This window comes from Centroberyx gerrardi, chromosome 9 (genome assembly GCF_048128805.1).
Source record: "Centroberyx gerrardi isolate f3 chromosome 9, fCenGer3.hap1.cur.20231027, whole genome shotgun sequence".
Lineage (NCBI taxonomy): Eukaryota > Metazoa > Chordata > Actinopteri > Beryciformes > Berycidae > Centroberyx > Centroberyx gerrardi.
Genome location: NC_136005.1, coordinates 17,176,146 through 17,197,806, shown reverse-complemented (window position 1 = coordinate 17,197,806; position 21,661 = coordinate 17,176,146). Strand labels below are relative to the sequence as shown.

The window sequence follows — 21,661 nt, the reverse complement described above, 5'->3', positions numbered from 1 at the left end:
CGCTGAAAATAACTCCTACTATAGGCTTTCACAAAACACAGGCTGAATGTGTGCAAGATGATTGTGGGTAATGCACAGGGTTCATGCAGGAAAGGAGGGCAGGGGCCATTGTCTCAGTCGAGGTTGCGGGGGGGCGGAGCAGTGTCTCTTCACAGTGAGGAAATATGACCTGAGGGCTCCTGCCAGCTCCCATGGGATCACTGGTGACAGAAGAGGGCCACCTCCACATAAATCTCCTTCTTTATTGCTCTTTTCTTCCTCTCCTTCATCTCTCCCCCTCTTGCTCAATATGCAGTGTCCTCCAAACGAGATAAAAATAAATCTCATTTTTATTATTTTGCAGTGTCTCATTGCCTCTCCTCTCCCTCAAGTAGTTTTGTTGCTGTGCCTTTGCTGTTAAGGTTCTTAGGGGTCAAAGGTCTGTCTTTAATGTATTCTTTGTAATAAAAGCAGCGCCTTCTCTTTCTCTGTCTGCCTCCCCTCTTTTTCTATATTTATATCTGTTTGACAGGTCCATCAGTTTGCTTTTGTTTCAAGAAAAAGTCATTTATATTCTAGTCCACAGCAGGGCACATTTTCAATATAAGGAGCATTTTCAAAATAAAAAAAGGGTATTCACATTTTGATATAGTGTGATGAGGCATTCTAAACTATGGTTGTTCATAGCTGCTCTGTGATTTTATGAAACACAAAACCAAAATTTCTACTTTCACTACTACTGTAGCTGCCACAACAGCTTGAAATGTTGTCAGCCAGCTGTTATTACCAGGGGCTATAAGTACTGTAGTAGTGTGCACATACATGTCACATTCGCATTACAGTTTGTTAGGGCGTATCTTCACCTAGACTAGAAAAGAAAATCTCCAGGAGAAAATGTGCGGGCTATCTGGAAAGATAAGTTTACTTGCTTCAGCTTGAAATTTGACCACCAGATGCCCCTATTCCCCTCTCCGTCACTCAATTATATGGGGGAAATTAAGAATAAAGATAATAATCTAAAAAATCACAAAATATTAAAAAGAAATGCGTCCGCACATCACCTAGTACATGGAGGTTTTAAGTTGTAGACTAATTGAGAGAATGTAGTAGTAGTTAGATTAATATTTTGGTGATAATGATAATAAAAAAATAGCGGGAGTTGCATGAGTGTGCTAGTTTTCAGCTAGCCATTTAATAACTAAATAGAGGTAGCTAAATAAGGACGAAAAACATGTTATTTTTCACTTCGACTGGGACTGATGTTGCAAGTTTTTTTGACACATCATTAGACGATTCACGCCCTCCAGACGAGGGGAGATGCTGCCTTCCAGCGCGCCTCGTAAGCTCCTACTTTCCAAGCTAAAAGTCGTAAATACGATTTGTCGCGCGTTCAGGTACTTTTGGTAGAAAAAATGACAATATATGGACATTGTAACAAAAATAGTTATTTTTTCTGATGACTGTTGTTTTATATTAGAACTCAAGTGGCAGAGAGACACTTTCAGCTACAGTGCGAGAATGAAGAGAAAAAATGCATGTCAGGCATGTAATTGAAGTTTAATTGATTTCTTAGTCAAATGTTGTATATTTCATCACTTTTGCGATCAACTGTTGTCACTGTACAATATTCTTCGCCCCTAAACGCCACATCTCGGCAACTCTGGTATTTTGTTGGTCGTTCACGTGTACTCAACCAATCATTCCAATATTTCCGACAGCCCCTGAAGCCCACGTACACCCTCCCCCTTTCTGCTTGTTTCCACCAACACAGTCTAGTAGTACTAGCACTCGTCATGGCGCTAGATGCGGACGGCAGCCAGAGTTCAGTTTTCCCGTCTCTGCCTTTTTCATGTTAACTTGTATATAAGTCTCTCTTACAGCTACATGTAACTACACGTCTTCTGCATCTAAACTAAAACTACCGTGGGAGAACAACAGTATTTGTCAGCTGAATACTAGTTAAGTGGCCAGTACATTCCAGCTAGCTTGCTAACAAGTAGCAAGAAGGCAGCAATTGGCAGATACAGGGCAAGAAGAGGAGGAGTCCTGTTTTGGAAGAGGTAAGCTACATTGTATTTCGTGGGCGAATGAGCTTTAAACTTGTAGATACATTACGTGGCGTACGGACAATCATAAGAAACATTTTTGTCAGTTTCAAGCGTTGTAAAAACTTCTAAGTCACTTTTAAGACGGCAATATTAAAGTAGCCCGTTAGCCGCTTTGCTAGCGAGTGATCTTGGCTAACTAACGTTAATTTGCAAACTTGTAATGTTAACTAACGGCCTCTTAGAAAACGTTGGTGTGCTGAGTATTCCTGTCATAAAAAGTAATGTAACTAACAATGCATGTGATATCCACTGTTATGAAGTATTACATAATGTTGACATTATTTTCCTTAGTATGCCGTTGCTGTACAAGCTTCAAGAATACGCCATTTGGATTTTCTTACCGAAATTGCAGCTAGTTTTCCATTAACATGTCAGCATTTGACATTAATCTAAGCTACATCCGTATAGTCCCGAACAAGGACGTCAGGATGTTCTTAACTGTAACATTGCTTCAGATTGCTGACAAAATAAGCAGACAGTTGGCTGTAGTCGTAATAAAATCCTCTTCATGTCTTCGCTGTTCAGAGGCAAATCACAGGCTTTCACTCTTGCCCTGTTGCTGCATCTTTCTCTCTTTGGTCGCGCTTATGCTATGTTGACCATACAAAAATCATACATACAAAACCACAGCGTCGAGATGTATCCTTAACTGAACTGTGGACTAGATTCGATAAACTTGAATTTCATTGCCACAATCGTTGATCCCGTGAAAGGAAATAGGGCAGCCTGATTTTGTGTTTTACCAGTGTTGTCAGCTCGCCTTTAAGCTACAGTTTTAGATGTGACATATGACTTAACAGGACAGAACTTTGTAATGTTCCAGTGTTGCAAATGAAATTGAATAGGCTATTTCTCATGCTCAACAAATGAAGCAACACTACACGATTTCTTCAGCCATATGTGCTGTCTGTTGAATGAATACCATGACCTATTTCTTGTGTTTACAGCTGAGCGATTTGCATATCTTAACCCTCTTTTACAGATAATGCAGACGCCATGGCCATAGCCGAGGCATGGGAGTGACGTGACAGTGCTGGTCCTGCTTCCAAACAAAAACCTTATCAGCAGCATGTTTTTTCTGCTGAAGTAGAGGCAGAACACACAGAGAATGGATGAGTCTGTGCTGTTGGACTTGCTCGAGTGCCCCGTTTGTCTGGAGCGGCTAGATGCCTCAGCAAAGGTTCTTCCCTGTCAGCACACCTTCTGCCGCCGATGTCTCCAAGGCATCCTAGGCTCTCGTGGAGAGCTGCGCTGCCCAGAGTGCCGGACACTGGTGGAGTGCGCCGTGGACGAACTGCCCAGCAACATCCTCCTGGTGCGCCTGCTGGACGGCATCAAGCAGAGGCCTCGGAGGGCTGGTCCTGGTGCAGGAGTCTGCACCAACGGTACTTCTGGAGCTGGGGCCAGAGCACAGGGCAGTGGATCCAGGGACCAGGGCGCCCCAGGAGCACAACCCCAGCGAGCTCAGGCCAAGAGCACCCTTGTCCGGGTTAGTATGCTCGGCCTGGCTGATGCTCCGCATGGTTGAATATGGCTCAGTGAGCATGAATCTGTGTTTCCCATGGTTAGGGTCAAGCTGAAACAAAACAGAGAAAATCTGTATGGATTGAAAACAGCATGTTGCATTACTGGCTCTCTAATCTTTGCTGCGGATTAACAGTTATCATGGTGATCCCAAAGCCAGCCAGCTGACTAGCAGCCCAGCATTACAAACAGCAGTGATTGAGAACAGTTTATAGTTGAGCCAACAAATGGTTCTACCCTGTGTGCCGATTGCAGCCAGGCTTCAGCCTGTAAGGAGGGTTCTCTGTGTTTTCTTAGTTGCTGACATTGCCATATGCCAAGAGTCTTTCTTGTACTCTGAGGTTCCTGCTGTAGTGTTGCTTGTGAATGTATGTGAGAAATGCAGGGTGGGGTTGTAGTTGTATTATGCTGCAGCACTGAGATTAGTCATAAGGTATAGTTAGAAACGCAGAAGCAAATAGTAAAATGCAACAAGCTTTTGTCTTTCCAGGAAAATTTACGCAGATGAGAGAAAATGCTTTTACTGAGGGGGAAATGGGAATTACCACCTCAGATTCCTCCTTTCAGAAGCCCAAGAGAAAAGACAGGTTGATATGAATTGTTGGTGTTTTGCCATTAATGGTTATGCAGAACCACCACATGTAAGATGAAACCAGGTGCTGATGCCGCCAGATAGTTGTCATGACAGTGCTTGCTTTGGTGTTTTGTGCTGTTTTAATGCCATTTATTGTACAAATAACAAATCCTGTTGTTTTTTCTCTATTATTTACACTTCTCTCTGGGAAAGTCAATACACACACGCCTCTTCTTGTAATTGTTTTTTTGGCCACGTGTTCCAAGTTGTTGGTTTTGAAAATCATTGATAGCTAGATTAATAAGTGTTTCCGTGGCCAGTTGTATCGTGTGCGCTTACTGCTGTGTACTAGACATGAAAGTCAAAATTATCCTTGTTGCGTGTGAATGTGCTACCTTTTCTGAAACTCTATAGCAGAGCTGCCCAGACTTTTTGGCATGGAAACATAATATGGGGGGCAGACCAGAAAATCAGTAAATGATAGCTTCTTAAGCCTTGCATCATCAAGATTGTTATTATTCCATGCAGTAGATTTCTCAAAATCACACTTCAGATACTATTTGACTGTATTGCTTCCGCATCTTTACACCTTGGAACCCTTCGCTGGGCCAAAAAAAATTGACCCATGGGCCCCTCTTTGAGCAACTCTGGCCTACACAAAGGGTAGGGTAGATGAAAAGATGTCAAGGTTCTGCGTAGAATCATTGGAATGTCAATGCACTGATAATGTATCTGCCTAACCATGCAGGTACGAAGATCAGAGACTTTGCTGTAAATTGCTACTGGGGGACCTGCCTCATTTACCATAGTATCACTTCAGAGGGTTTGTGCTTTTTCAAAGGAGTTTGTGCATAGTGGAATTCCCCTCTGTTCTGAAAAGCCTATTTGTTGGACAGAAAGAGATGGGCATGCTACTCCATTATTTGACCCCTCTGTGTTTTTAGGATTGACAGTTGATCCTGATTCCTTAGTCTAGGCATGGAAGACACAATGCTTTATAAGCCCCGCTCTTCACAACCCATATACAAACACACACAGTCTATCAAAGTGTTTTCTGAGTGTGCAGAATTGTGAAGTGTATTCAAAAGCTGTTTCTGATTCTGATTATCTCTGCAGTTCCAACTCTGTTGTAGCATGTCATGTCCTGGACTTGTAACGTCTCTCAAGTCTTTTCTGCTGTCCAAAGGCATTCTGCTGATGAGAGGGAGAACAGGAAAAGACTCGGCTGTGCAGGTGGAACATTTTCAGAACATAAAAGGCAGAGATCAAAGCTCTGGTTGATGGCCCAGTCTGATCTCTGGCCAGTGCCAGAGTGCAGCTCCTTGGGGACCGTTCGCCTCACTGCCCCTGGGTGACTCCCTCACTCCCACTTTCCTATTGTCCGTAGTCTGTCCCTCTGTTTTTGGTGCATCCCAAGGCTTGAACCAGGTCCTCCAGTGCAGCGCCCCAGTACAGCCCCAGCTCAACCCCAGCTCCCCCTCCAATTCTTATCTGGCCAAAGAATGGTTGGGAGGGGAGAGGGGTGGGGCCTGGCCGACAGTTTCGCAACAGGGTTTTGTTTCGGCTCCCCTCTGATCTTACTGACTGATCGACACGCGTGGAGTGACCAAGATGTGTGTGTGTGTGTGTGTGTGTGTGTGTGTGTGTGTGTGTGTGTGTGTGTGTGTGTGTGTGTGTGTGTGTGTGTGTGTGTGTGTGTGTGTGTGTGTGTGCGCGGTGGTTGGACTCCACCAGTAACAGAAGGTGACGAGTGCTAAGTAAAGGTGTCAGGACCAAAAGGGACAAATGTTGAGTGGGTAACCTTGCACAGTCAGCTCCCTGCCCCTCTCCAGGCTTCTAGCAGTCAACCAGTTGTGTGACACTCTGTGCCGTGGCATTTCTTTGATGAGGGGAATGAAAAGACTTGTCTTGAATGTAGAGCTATGGCTGTGTGGCGCTTCACATTCAGGGTGATGACTCACCTCCATACTGCTCACGTTACATGGATGTTTTGTCTTCCTTTCGCCCTTGTTGACTCATACAACACCGTATTTTGTTCACACAGATTGAGAACAGATAGCTTAGTGGCATTTTTGCGTGCAAGCGAGTAAAGCCATTGGAACTGTCTGGAAGCCAAATGTCAGAGTTCAGGAGTCATGGCAGTCGGGGGGATCGGAGCCAACGAGGGGGAAGAAAAGAATTAGAGGTTTCCTTGAATGTCTTCAGTTATCATTCTAGTCCTCTGAAGAGTTAAGCCTGTACTTCCAAAGACTTAAAATATAGCTGCTTTTATGATAATGGCTCTGCAGAGTTTGTCATAAAAGCTTTAGTGTGTTCATCATTGATGGTGTTGTCCATTAGCCACACTGTAGATTTTAGGTTACATTTAGAAGCCTAATACGTACAATAATGCCTGTATAATAAGGCTGTAATTAACAATAATAGCTTTACACAACTACTTATGGGGTGCGAGGGTATGTATATGTGTGCACATATACTTTCCTGTCTGTCTTTTTGTGTTTAGTTGACAGGAAATGAGACACTATTCTCTCCTGAGCTCTTGGGGATGTAATTAGGCCATTGTCTCCTCTGTGGTAATGAGGGCTTGATACAAGGGAAGGCTTTTTTCTTTTATAGGCCCCTCGCTCTCCTATAGCTCCTTCCTATCTTCCTGCTCTTATTTCTCATTACCTCCATATCCATTGAATTGTTTCAGACAAACAGAAAGCAAAACATAGCCCATTAATTTGCATTATTTGCCGCTGATTGAACGAAGTTCTTTCTAATTTCCTGTTATGCTTAAGAAATGGCCAAGTACTTTGTTTCTAAGTTGTTTTTTTGATAAATGTCTTGGCCTAGGTTTTTGTTCTATCTCTTTGTAGTTGATTTATTTCTTCAGAGAGAAGGAATGTTGTTTATGGGTTCCTCATGTAGAGGTATCTCATTAAAATTCTTGTGCTCCTCCCTCGTCTGAGGTCGATGAGTCACGCTGGCCCTCTTTGATGACATCATATTGTTGTTTGAGCCTTTCCCTTGGCCGTCTGGCTGACCTCTGCCTGTGTGACAGAACCCCTTCATTACACCCTCACTCTGCCCACATACTGGCAAACACATACTTACTGCTTTCCACTGGGAATTTTTCATGAGGGCTTAGGTCTATTCATTCCTGCTCTCTCAACACTCTCACACTTTTCTCTTGCCTCCTCTGTATTTCCCATGGAGGTCCAGAAGGAGCCATGACCCTCTGGACATTGCATGTCAGGGTTTTTTGAGCCACCTATAATGTTCTATTATGAGACACTGACATAACCTGTATTTTTTCCATATATCTGCAATGTGCCTCCCTCCTCCTTGCCGTCTAAAGCCAGGCTGGAGCCTGTTAAAGGTCTAATGAGATTAGAGTTGATTAGACAGTGAGTCGGCACCGCTCCCTGTTCTCCTCTTACTGCTGACTGCTGACTCTCATTCTGGGAAACAAAACACTTGTTATTTTGTGCTGCCACTAGTGTGTTTGTGTCTATGCTTGCTGCTATGTATTTTTACATGCCTATCCATACATAAACTCACTTGTGAGTGAGTGAAAGAGCATATTGCTTAGCACAGCAGGAACATTTGTTCCTAGCAAATAGGCAGCATATTTTATGGATATTATAGTTTGACGTGCGACCTACCTTATATATAACAGTAGACACTGCTCAGTCTGCATCCCATAAACGACCGCAATTATTCAATGTCAGAGTGTATATGATATTTTTAAACTGCAAGCGTTTGAATGAACTGTTTTAATGTCAACTAATTTTAACTTGAAAATGGGGAGACAATGAATGATTTGCACCTACAAACTTGCGAATGGAGCAAAATGCAGAGTGCAGAATGTTGCACATGTGGAAGAATTGTGGACTGTAATTTTGTGCTAACCCCTTATCAATATTGATACAATCAAAATCAAAAAGCATAGGATAGTTCTGCAGGACACGTTTTTTTTCTTTATCAGAGAAATTTCATTTCTTCCAACTGGGGTATTAAACTATTTCCCTCATTAACAATTGCCCTCCAGTGTGGTGGATGGCCCTCAGAGATTTAGCCTACTTGCCATTTGAAAAGATTGGAAAATATACCATGAGCAGAGTGCAAGTGGTTGGTTATGCTGTGGGAATTACTATACTCCACACTTGGGTTTACATAATTCCCGAGGAGAAGATCAAAAGACCTAATCATGTGATTAAGGTGCAGTCATGGTTGCCTCCTCATTATAGGGTAACACTGGTCCCCTGGTGAAGGGTGTGTGTGTGTCTGTCTTTTTTGAGCTTTTAAGATTTTCTTGCCCAGACACATACAAGAACTGCTTGTTTTGTTGAATCTCCTTTTAACCTCTTTCCCCAGACAGGGTAGGGTGTTTTGTGTGAATATGTGTTAGTGTGTGTTTGTCTCTGAGGAATGCCATGAGTAGTCGCAGGTCACTGTTTCTCCTCTAAACATTGGGCTTGTCTAGTCTCGCCCCACCTGCCAGCTCACATCACATTCACCTCCTTCAGTAGACCTTCCTCTATGAGTATCCACACACGTTTACGTGTATTTTCTGTCTGTCCTTTGGTGTCAGATATGCTAAGCTCTACTTGGTAAGCGAATGTAGGTTGACCTGATGTGATTTGGTAGGACAGGAGATGTCAGTGTCTGTCTGTAATATGAATTAAGTCTCTAGGTGTGTTGATAGCCACGCAGGCAGTGGCGCGCCTGTGCACCTGAAAGCCCCAGGGCAGACTCACCTGCAGCAGCTGTGTCTTGGTGGAAGACACCCTTTCATATTCACACAAAGTGCTAGGGATCAGACCATCTTTTCGTGGATAATTGCTGTGGAGTGTAAAAATCCAATTTCCTAACTCCTTCTGTGTACTGGAGATCACATTTAACCTCAGTGTTTATGTTTTGTTCATGAAGGTGTGTTAATGTTGGTTGTTATTCCCAGTTGTTTTAACACTACAACTCTGGGTGGTCCAACTAGCCAAAATGCCACATTTGCCATGCCCCCCCCCCCCCACAGCATCCCCCACCCCATCATCCCCCAACCCCACCCCCCACTTCTTCCATCCACATGTCCCATCTCCTGCCAAGTCTGTCGGCATGACAACAGTAGGGGAAGCAGCCATGACCTCCTCTTTACCTCAGTGCTATCACACCTGTGGTGGCCAACGAAAGCCTTTCTTTACCACTCCTTGTATGTGTGTGGTCCAATGGCCAAGGTTTCTTGATAAAACACGGCTTCATGGGCCAACTGTCGTCAACAATTTATTTTACAGCCCAGTTTGAGCACACCTGTCATCACCACTAAATATACAGTGCGATATAATAACAATGCATAAGTGCACATTCTTGGTAATTCTCAGTAATTTTAGCACAACTACTATCCAGGCCTGAGTGGTATGTATTGACACTAAATTGATTTCTGTCTGTTTTCAGTGGAATTGATTCTTTGACTGTTTTGTCAGCTGTTTGACAACATGTCCACCATGGTGCCCCACCTCTATTCCCAAGGTGCCCCTCATACCTACCCGGCTTTAGCAGAGCAATTTGACCTCTGACCCCTTGTTGTGATTGGTGGGCCAGGATTGGTCATCCATGGGCCATTGGTCTGCTGGCATGTTAAGTGTTCAGTTCCCATCCCTGAGGCTGAATCATGATTTGCTGGGAGTTTCGTTTTCAGTTGTTTGACCTCTGGCCCCAGGACTATTACTGGCTCTGGATGTGTCCAACAGCAGCCTCTGGCTCACCTTGCTGCTGGTTCACAGAGATGAGTGGTCCTGGTCCTGCTTCTGCGATGGGGAAAAGAATGATTCTGTCAAATATTTTTGTACATAGTTTTCTCTAAATCTTCAGATCTCTCTCCTTTCTTGTGAGAGCCGTGTGTTTGCTATTCTGCTGTGTGCGGAAAAGTTTCCTGTTTTGCTTTGGGGCCCAGGGGCGCAGTTAATCTGCATTTGTCCCCTGAGTGACATCCCTCTCCCAACTGTGAGGGGGCACAGGGTGATCCGGTGCTGAGCTCGGTGGATGTAGTGTTGCCCACTGTGATTTGCAGCGATTATGGGTGATTATGTATGATTATGTATATGGGCTCTAATAAGGACGATGTGAATGGGATTACTGTACAGCCACCTCTCCTGCACCGTGGGTGGCCATAACACACTTATCTGCAGGGAAGGCAGTAGGAATCAGGAATCAGAAGAGCTGAGGAAACTGTGGAGTGGTTCTTGAAACAGGCAAAATATAAGTGTATAGTTGAGTTTGTTTGTCAAGCAGTGATTTGGAGGTAAACAGAATGGAACTGAGCTGATATGTGAAACTGAATTGCAGGTTTGTGTGTGTGGAGAGAATGTAAAATCTGAAAGAGTATCCTCTTACTCCCCCCCCCCCCTTGAGTTTCCTGTCCAACACAAACTTGCTTATTAAGCAGTCTAAAACTTTATACATGCACACACACACACACACACACACACACACACACAATGTCTTAGACAATGTGGTGCAACCCTTCGGGCTTCTCTAATGATGTGCTGTGTCTCCTACAGCCCACTTACTCATATCCAGTAGCTCCCTGTGTTTGTATGCATTTACCAATCCTTAGGATCTGGAGTAACTATCCCTTGTGCTGCTAAACTATTAAAGATCTTTTGTTGAATCATGTAGCATTCATGTCATATAGGAATAACTGTCCAAACGACTTGACAGCTTAAAGCAACAACTTGGAAGTGTTCACGCGTTCATACTCATTTGGGAGTGTCAAACGCCATGATTGAAGTTTTCTGTAGACTGCAGTTGTTTGTGATCAGCACACAACATTCAGTACACAAGCACTTAGTGGGTGATACATTTGAGTTCATGTTTCACAGCAAGCCAAACATTGGTGATGTTAACCACAAATTAAAAATCCAGCAAGTAGTCTAGTGGTGTCTTGCCATGGCAATTTAAGATTTTGTGATCACAAAATGTGTAATGAAAATCTTTAATTTTGTTTAGCCTATTTTATTTGAAATCAGTATATGATCCAAATATTGAAAGAAAGGAAAAATGAGCCAGCTCTGGGCTGGTGAGCTGAATACCACCAGTAGCCAGATGGACACTGGAGTGCTGCCTGGATTGACACTTGACTTGGCTGATACAGAAGGTTCATGGTTCGTCGATGCCTACATGCTACAGCTAAACTCTTAATCATTTCCATTTTCCAAATACAAAATGGCTTTTCAAAGGCTTGATATCTAGCCAAGCACAACGTCGTTGTTGCAGTCAATATAACACTGGATCATTCTAAACAAAATGTCTCTTGTGTCTCTAGTCTGCCAGCTAGTTGGTCAGTTAGTCACTGAAGTACAATCTTTTCAGGTTAGGCTGCTGAACATTAAATGCGTACAAACTATTTCCCTCCGCAAGAAACATCTCGGCTATATTGTGTTCAACTTGAGATATTGTTTCCCTTAAATGTGAGGAAAATGTGTTTAAAGATGATGTTTGAATTTAGACCTATATTTATCTATTACAGTCCATCAGCCATTCAGAATGCATTAGGATTTTCACACAGGCCACGGCATAATATTTGTTACTACAGCTGTGATGTAGCATGGAAAAGTACTAGCTTTCTGAGACAGGAAGATGAGAGATTAAATAATTTGGTTCTTAAAATAAATGATGCTTAAAGGTAAGTTTCCATATTTAACAAACAAAAGTAGCTTACTATTAAGTTGTAATAATATTGTGTGTGTGTGAGAGCGCATGTGCAGAATCCGGTCACAGGTAAACCATGCTGGAAAAAATCCTTGGGGAAAGACTGTTCCCACATTCCCACATATCCCTTTTTGTTCATGTAATACTAATTAATACTACAGATGCCATAAGGACACAAAACAAATCATTTACATTTTATTTTGGAAGAAATTCAGTGGCACGAAAACTTGGAAACCACGATATTGAAAGACTGCGTTCTCAGTTACTCTACATGCGTGGGGTCTCTCCTGCTGACAGCGTGTGATTAATTATTGAAGTGGGCTTGAATAGAGAGGAGGGCTGACGAAGACTGAGGGGTGGAGGGGTGGGGTGTCAGCCATAACATGCTGTTTTTCCGCACACACATCCCACTATAAGTACTTTGACTACAGACATACATCTGCACACATATCCCATTATAAGTATTCTGATTAGAGACAAATGTACCCAACTTGAACCTAGTTATTTTACACACACACACACACACACACACACACACACACACACACCTAGCCCTTTGTGGGGTGGGTCTGACCAACCCACAGTGATGTTTGTTTTAATGAGTCACAGACTGATTTAGATCTGTGAGGGCACATTACACAGTGCACACCCACAAAAACACAGGTGCGTAGTCAGGACACAAACGGACCTGTGACAACACTATGTTGAAATGTCAGTGCAGGGTTGAGCCAACCTGCCTGTGTTTGTATTCTACATGGTAGGAAGGTGTGATTCTGTGCCGATAATGTCAAGGAGAAAGCCTCATTAGCTACCATGTATATGGACATCCTGACCATTCAGGAGGCACCAGCATCTGTCCCTCCTTTCTCCCCAGCCTCAAATGGAATTATTGTGGGCTGATGAGCAACCACAGCGACCTGGCACTGTTGGCATGAGACGAGCAGACCTGTCATTTGACAAGCAGACCTGTCTACTTGTCAAATGTCTCTAGTCTGATGAGGCCTAGCGATGTATTTGCCTCTGCTGGCTGTGACCAGTCAGGACTGAAACAAGAGGCAATGGAAAGCATAAATTCTATACTAATTCTCCTTCCTCTCTTACACTGTAAACTGCTGAGTACATAATACATGTTGGCCTGCATAGACCCAGTCTTAGAATGCATGAAATTGGAGCAATCTAGAATTATGTAACTTTTTACAGAGTACAGCATAGTACAAAGGCACAAAGGGCAACCTTGAGAAGCACAAGTCTGAAGCTTCCTTCAGTACGGGACTGTCATGAACTAGTTACATTTGAGTAAATTCTGTAATGGTCTAGCACAGGCCTGTTAAGGCCAAAGCACTCAGCAAACTCTAGGGGGAAACAAGAGAGAAGTGAAGCCCCCAGACCCAGAGTTCCTCAGATCTGCTCACTGACACTCTGGCTCTAGCACCCAGTGTCTCAGTTGGCATTCAGGGGAGAGGAAGAAAAGCTAGCAGTTACTTGTTACATCTGGGGTGGGTGGTGGGATGGAATGGACAAACACACTCACACACTTTCTCAAGAAAGTGATAGATGGTCAGTGCTGTGCTGGTTCTTGAGTTGGAGAACAGATGCAGTGTTTGTGCCCTGGCCCTTTGCCATGACTGCGTCAATATCCTGGCTTTGTTTGTCCACTGTAGAGGCGTCCAAATACCAGCCAATGCAAGCAAGTGTTCTTCAGCTGCCCACTGGTCTGAAATCCCACATCGGACAATTGGAAGATAAGCAGGCATATGAGACAGTCATTTAATGAAGAGGTGACTGAGAGGCAACATGGAAGTGGCCATAGTCTGTTGCCATGTCTCCAGACATTATTTATGGTCCTGTAAGCTACAGAAGTCCGGCAGGTTATCCAGTTCCCAGTCAAATACTCCTTGCCGCTATGGCAATGCCATGGGTAAATCATTCAAATCTGCCCGAGCAGAGCAGGTGGCTCACTCTGAATGACTGAGTGGAACAAAAGGCCACAGACACTGCACGCTTTCACCAGCACAGTGGAGAGTGATGTGAAGAAATGCTTAGTATTCAGCTCATACCGACTGGCATTCAATACACAGATACTGTGACATTTGTAAGTAATCCCCCTGTATTAGGCTATAAGCTCACTCTTTATGTGCAACACCTCTGTGAGTTCTTTGCCGTTTTTAAAAGATTTCTTTTCTGCTATGCATTTCCCCCCAGAGTGGTTAGTCAGTTCTTTGGGTGGAAACATGAGATTATACACCCACTGACTTCACTCTGACCCCTGCGGTTTCAGAATGAGTCTAAAGACTGACTTCTGGGGGAGCGAGAGAAATGGAAGGAGGGAGATGAAGGGTGAATAGAGCAGCCTTTAGCAGTTTAGAGTGATGGGGAGTGAAAAAGCACCCGAGAAATGGCGAGGGAGTTATGGAGAGCAAGAAGAGGACAGAGATGAGGGAGAGGATTTTGTGGGTTTGTTAGTCTCAGGACAGACTGTAATAGCTTGCGTCTCATCTCATCACAAAACAGCCAACTAGCCATTCTGTCCTCAAGCCTGCAGCAGCACGATGCACAGACAGCCAGTTCCACATTCATCCCCGCAAGCTTTGGGGACCATGGTCTAGCTTCAGGAGTAAAATGAGAAAACATAGGCCTATTTTAAGAGGTTTCTCTTACTGCAAATTATTTGCATATTCTATATTTGCTTTGGATTATTTGGGACTGTTCGAGGCAAAACAAACAACTTGCACCACCATTTTTCTCAGATTGCTCCCCCTAGATTCACTGGAGTCACAAATGTTTGGAACTGAACAGATTGTAATGTGTTTTGTCACTTCTGTCAAGGGATGCACCGATCAGGTTTTCTGGGGTTGATTCCAATTTCCAACAGTGTGATCCGCTGATCACTGATCCGATCACTGATTGAAATTATGCGTTTTACTCAGACTTTCTACTAACAGCGGCACATCATGTAAAAGTGCACAACAAGCATAAATAGACAAATTCAAATAAAGCACTGTTTTTAACAGTGTTTGTTCTTATGGCTGCATGTCATATCTGACCTATCCATTTGTAAACAAATCATAGGTTTTATCCAAACATAGTAAATACACGTTAGTGTGAGCTTGATGACTGAGGTGCTTACTCACTTACTGCCACAGGTATCGCATGAAAAGTTTTTCGTTGCGGCAGCATAGGCTCTGCCTTCTGTCCAATATATTAAACTGGTTCTAATATATGATCATAGGCTGTGAAATTCAAAACACAACATAAGAAATGAACTGTCAGTGGCAGATGGACGACATGCCTACGCTCGTTTGACCTCTTTCCTGATCTCGCAGTTGAAACTTTTGATCGGGCAGTTGAAACGGTGATCGGACGATCACCAATTACCTGTTTAGAACATTTAGTGGCTGATTATGTTGAGTGGCCGATTGATTGGTGTACCCCTACTCTTGACTTTCCCAGCTGTTCCTGCTTTAGTAGATTAGTCCTCCTGGCCAGTGGACCTATGTCTGTGGCTCCTGTTGAAGAGAACAGCCTCTGTCGATCCTGTTACACCACAGAACCATCACTCTGACAGGTTCAGGTTAGCCTGCCTCATTTCCTCTGCCTGCCTCATTCTCTTTTCAATCTTTTGATCTCACACTACTTCTCTGCCCCTCTCTTTCCAGCTCCCATCTAGCTCCCTCCCTCTCTCTGTCTGCTCTGAAATGTGAGTGGGTTCCTGTGAGAGTGATCGTTAAGCCCAGTGTATGAACTGGCACAGAGTTAGAGGGTTCTGTTCTTTCAGTCTTTAGTTAGACAAGCAGACTGGCTGATCCCTGGGCCACCCAGAACCAGCCTTTACCTCTCGACTGAGGCCAGCCAGGTAAAGACAGCACCCACCATACACATTGGGCTACACACAGATATGTGCCAGTGCATGTGCAAGTGGTTTCATACAGTTGCACATTCACACTATAACCTACACACACATATGGGTGCACGCATACACACATGCAGTTTTATGAAAACCGTATGGCTGGCGGCTCTGTTTCCATAGTTTTTCCATAAATCCAGACCCCCCTCCTGCTAAAATGCTTTCTTTTTGATGACTAATCTGTAGCTTACTAAGTGCTCCCGCCTCAGTAATGTCTTGGTTGTACTTCCATGTGTTGAATGTTTTTATAGACCCCCCACCCCCCACCCCACCCCACCTATCTCTTTAAACTGAAATCTCAATGTAGGTCCTGATTTTGCACATGGCAGCCTTATGGGGCCTGTACCCCCGACTCCAAGAATGATGGCTTTGATCATAGTGTAGGATGAAGATTCCCATGAGCCCCCAGGCTGCAGCTCAAGGTCAGGAACTGGCAGTGAAATTGTAAATTGCAGGGGTCAGTGACTGGTTACTCCCAAGATGTGTGTTGTAACTGGTACCAAGGGGAACCATCTCTCTTAGTATATAATATCACTATTAGGCTGACCGGGTGGTGCGTTCACAGACCTAGGAAGATGGGAGGAAGAACAGGAGGGCTGGTGAAGTCTCCTGGTGTTCTCCGATTCACATGTGATCCAGACTTCCATCTGGCCTCCAGACTGCTCTGTGTGTTTTTGTGACTGTAGACCAATGTGTGGGTCCTCATTTGCTATGTAGTGAGGGAAGCAAACAAGCAGAATGAGTTGTCATACAGCAAAGCTCTTGGAAAGCTTGAATGGATTCTTGCCTCTTCGCCTCCTTCTGAAATGCAGCGTGGATAAATATTTCCCGCTGCACCACTGTTTTTCTCTCTGTGTGCTTTATTCTTACCTTTCCTCTTAAGGTGATAGTCCATTAACTTCACCAATGCCCTGGGCCCCTTCACTGCCCCCCTCTCCCAGAACTGGATACTGCTTGGATTCTGAATGACTCTCTTTCATAAGATTCACTACACTGTCAAGAGACCCATAAATAGCCCAAAAAAAGCCCTCCTGTGTGGAGTTTCCATAGAAACCAGAGAGTGGAAGTTTTTCCTTTTGTCTCAGACTTCTTAGCGGGAGACAACATCTCCGGATGAGTAAGCTGTGTCATGAGGTTCTGCTGTGAGAAGAGTAAGGTTGCTCATCTGAACCTCTCAAGGTGACAGCATTGTTGGAATGCCAGTGAGAGAAAGTTATCTCTGCACCCTATTCATCATCTCCTTTCTTTGGGTTGATTAATTTGCTGGGTTATTTTCAGAGATGTGATTTTTCTCATTTTTTTTGTTTTTTGGACACACACCTCCCGTTCATTTCTAAAGGTAGATTTCCGATTCCTGCCTTCATCCTGGTTTTTGTGTATCTGATCACTTACCCAGTTAGTTTGCTTGGTTTTTCTTGATGACCTGTTAAACTGTCTCTGTCTGGCCACTGGCTTGCATAAGTATACACCTGATACTGACTCCTTTTGTCTGCTTGGTAATCTCCTCTCTCTTTGCCTGTCTGTGACCCCGTTCCTGTATGTGACACTGAGAAACCCTCAGGATTGGAGAGACAGTGCGAGGGGGGCAGTCAAGGAAAGCTGCCTCACACTGGTCATAAACAAGGCCATTAGGAACCAATTTGAAGTAATGGACCTCTAATGAAAACAAGATGGGCCGTGTCCTCAGAATTCCTCACTTCCATGTGTCACTCCCTGTGCTGCACACCACAACGCTGGTGGCCGCGTCTTCAGTAAATAGTGACTTGGTAATGAACAACGAATGTCCTACGACCACTTGGTCAACGTGGCAGATGCTGCTGCTGCTCCTTCTGGACGAATGTCTGAGATGTCTTGGCCTGGTAGTGGTAGTAGAGGGGCACACCAGACAGACTGCCCCCCCTGTTTGGCAGTAGTGCCCCCTGCTTGTTCCCCACCTCCTGCTGAGCTACTGGAGTCTCCATATGGGAGCGGAGACTTGTCTGGCACGGAGACGTGAGGGGTAAAGGTTTGTGTCTGCTGTGGTTACACACAACGCTTGAACTGCTGACAGAGCAAAAGTTACCTGCAGTCTTCACATAACAGCTGTGAAGAGAAGCCGTTGTACTTAAGAGACGGCGTCACGTTGTTTCACTGCACTTGATTCACATTGGAGGTTCATAATTTATTGTGATTACATCATGCTGGATGATTGTCTGAACTATGGTTATAGCACGATAGTTACACAGCCTGTTGAAACTGCATATTTTATAGGCCTTTAGGAGGTCTAATTCTTAGTTTTTAAAATGTCTCTTGCAGACATTGCTGTGAAGGCAAGTTGTTAGTTTAATTATTGCCAGTTTAATTATTGCCATTTGACCTAGTCTTACCTCTGTGGCACTACGTGCATGCATTGTGTTGTTATGCCTGTCTGCTCACTGGTTGTTGACATTTGGCTGTGCTGTAGAGCTGAACGCTTGTGTAATTCAGTAATGATCCAGTGCTGTGGAAGAGAACACTATAGCAGCCAAATCCCTTTAGCACTCAGGTCTAATTGCATTATCTGCAATAAAGGAGTAATTGCACACACCAGCTGATGCTCTGCACATTGGGCCTGATATCTCTCTCTCACAATCACAAACACACACACACACACACACACAGGTCACAGCATGAGCACACTCTACTGCAGTGTTTAAAAGTAAACATATAATGTTGCAGGCGAAATACATTTTGTTCAATTTCTCCTACGGTGGGACTAGGACTTCCTTCCAGCTAGCTGAAAACAAGTGATCAGTTATCACTTACTTTCAGTAATGATTAACCAATCCTTAAGAGTAAGCAAGACATTTTTGATGAACTTGCCCTTTAATCTTATCTGGGAAGCAAATTTTAGGGAACAAGATGTAGGCTATGTCACATAACATTTGGTCATATTTAGCAACTCTTCCACTAGTGCCACTGAATTTTTTCTTTGGTTGCACAAGTGCACATAATCTATCTCCGCCATGACCTAAGCTAGGAAAAAGATTTAAAAAGCATCATAATCAGCCAGGAGGAGAAAAATTTCCTGAAACTAATGCTGCATTCAAGTACTGTCGGAAACATTGTTATTAAGGACACATGGGTGGTAAATACGACTGGGAACGTGGGAATTTTCTATGACTCCCGAGTTGCTGAAATGTGATTTTGAGGGGGCGGAGAGCATGGAAATCATGTCAACAACCTATGGTAGAAGTTCTGGATTTTATTGTGTGTTCTTTTTTTTTTATGAGCCAATATGGGTTTTTTTTATGACCAAAAGAATTTCAGTGTGCGTGAAGTTGTATTTATGAGTAGAAGTTTATGAGGAACACTTGAAGGTAGCATAAGTGAGACATCTGTGTAGGTATCTATGTCCAGTAGCGTATAATTTTGTTTTAGTATTTCTGAATCAATTTCTGATTCAGTGCATGCTCATGTTGACCTGTTGATTTATACTGAATGCAAATTAATGCACTATGTAATAATGGAGCACTATTTCAGAGGTCAGTGTTGTCAGACAGGACAGTATGCTGATCACAGCAAATTACTCAAATTTACACTTGGCCCATTGCCTAACCTGTTTTCCAATTAATCATGCTATTGCAGAGATTTGGTATACCATTAGCTAGTGCCACTTGGTTTGCTTGTGTGTGTGATTTTTCAGGTCTGCTTAAAGGCAAACCAACTCTACTTTGGTTGTCTGGGATAGATCTTTCAGTTAAAAATAAATGAGAATTCACTGCAGGATTTGATAGTTTTAAACTCTTCAGCACAGACTGACTAAAATCTGGTGTAAAGAGGATGTGAAAGGAACTGCCTGATATAGCCTAGTTCATTACCTATTGTAGCACATTCTCTGTTTATCCAACTGATACAGCACAATGGCACATTCTGGGAACTGGACCAAATGGGAGTAAATGACACAAGCGGGCTAAAATGCCATTTTGCTCAGTCTGAACTGTGCCAACACATTTCAGACATCAGAAGGAGAAGCAGCAGGCAGCTTTCTTGAAGGCTGTTGTCAAATGAACATGTTCAGGTGTGCATACAGAGACACATAGCCCCGCTGCCATTTACATTAATGGTTTTTCAGTGTGTTTATGTTTGAAATATCCTTGAAATCCCCTTTACCGTGTTTTGTTATTTGTGAAAAGAAGCAACAGAGGAAAAATAATTGCTACTGTTGTATTCGTGCATTGGATGGCAACAGATTATTTTTCAGCAAGTAATGGCTACAAACTTGCTAATGTAACACTGAGGATGTCTCCAGTGGTGACAAATGTCGGTTTTGCACGTTGGCTCTTGGGCTTTTGTTGTGTGTGTTGTGAATTTAAGTCCATGTTCTGTGATTCCATAGGAATTTCCTACAAAACAGAAAGCATAGGGCCTAAACATGTGGAATAAGTGGATGTATAAATAAACACACACAAACAGCCTCTTAATAGCAGCTCTTAAAATTTTTTTTATCTGTATTTGTGGGTCATTTGTTTTTTGTACAGCACTTTGTGGCTTTGTTAAACGAGCTCAATACATAAACTTGACTTGAAACCAACAATTCTGTGCATTTAGCTGTGAATTGCAGGGTCATTTATGTTTAATAGGCCTAAAAGCAATGGTAATTCACATGGTTAAGTGATTGTCTTCCATTTGCATAACAATTACGAAGGTGTTTCATCAGTTTCACCAACTTTTATGTCAGCCTTTGTGTATTTATTGATACTCTGGCACTTCAATACTTGTAGTCAACTCATGGTGTAAGGTTGCTGCTGCTGTGCGTAATCATGCACTTTAAATCTTTAAAGAGGCTAGAGAAGTCATTAGATGTTGCCTGCAGACTCTCATTAGAGGTGCAACAGTCTGATATAGCCACCCGACAGTGGCTTATGCTGCTGTATAATTACTTCCATAAACTTTCACTGCAGATGGAGAGAGCGATTGGAGAGGTGGAAGGAGGGAAAAACCTTGCTTGCTCTTTTTCTTACCAGAAATAAAGTCTATCTGATGTAGATTTCTTTTCTCATCACTTTTTGGTGCTAGAACCCCAACTCTGCTCAGGACAAGGCTTTTTCTGTGGCAGAGATTCATGCAGGGAAGATGTGCCCTAATGCAGTGTCTCGCTGCCCCTGGGGAAGAGTTAAAAGCCATAAAGGCAAAGAGGAGCTGTGTGTGTGTGCATTCCTAGGGCCTGAAAAGAGACTAGTTTGTAGTATTTGTGTGGGAGTGGGTCTTCCTCTCACAGCCTTGTCTCTTCTCTCTGAGTCCAGATGCATGTTTGGTCAGGACTGGAGCCTGGATGGTTTCCTTCATACAGGTCCACTGCAGACACATCAGTGCAGTCTCTCTCCATGGCTGCAAACCGGATATTAGCCCCCGTACCCACCACCACCCACCCCCAGTTTTACTCTCATTCTTGCACACCCACACCTCCTCTTCCATTCAGAGGCCCCTACAGTTGCTCTCTCTCTCTGTCTCTCCCTCTTTCTTTTTTTCTCTCTCTCGTTTTCCCTCTCACTATGTTAAGCCGAGTGAAACATGGAAATGTAAATCTGCTGACAACCCCTCTTTTGTGAGGCCAGGATAGGGATATCAAGAACCAATAGAGTAGTAAGCCAGAGTGTAGGGGCAAAACATTAACAACTACCCCGTCTGGAGTGAGGGTGTTCTGTATTGTTGACCAGAACAATATTTGTGGACAATAAACTGGGTGTAGGTTTTTGCCAGATGGCTTTTGATATACACTGTGTAAAAAAAAAAAAAAAAATTAGCTCTGCCTGCCTAATATTTAGGTGCACAGTCCATGCCTCAATTTCAAGGGCTAAAAGCCTTTAATCGTTCTCTTCTCCTTAATGTAAATATCAATTCATGGCTGAAGTGGATTCA

At 43.5% G+C, this 21,661-nt stretch overlaps 1 protein-coding gene across 1 annotated transcript in view; it reads left to right on the top strand.

Moving 5' to 3' along the window:
• The first annotated feature begins 1,848 nt into the window (after window positions 1–1,848).
• Window positions 1,849–21,661, top strand: part of sh3rf1 (SH3 domain containing ring finger 1) — a 35,720-nt gene continuing 15,907 nt past the window's right edge. Inside the window, exons 1-2 of the mRNA XM_071912820.2 lie at window positions 1,849–2,039; window positions 3,070–3,576. Of these exons, the coding sequence (XP_071768921.2) occupies window positions 3,196–3,576 (381 nt within the window). The 5' untranslated portion in view covers window positions 1,849–2,039; window positions 3,070–3,195. The remainder of the gene's footprint in view (window positions 2,040–3,069; window positions 3,577–21,661) is intronic.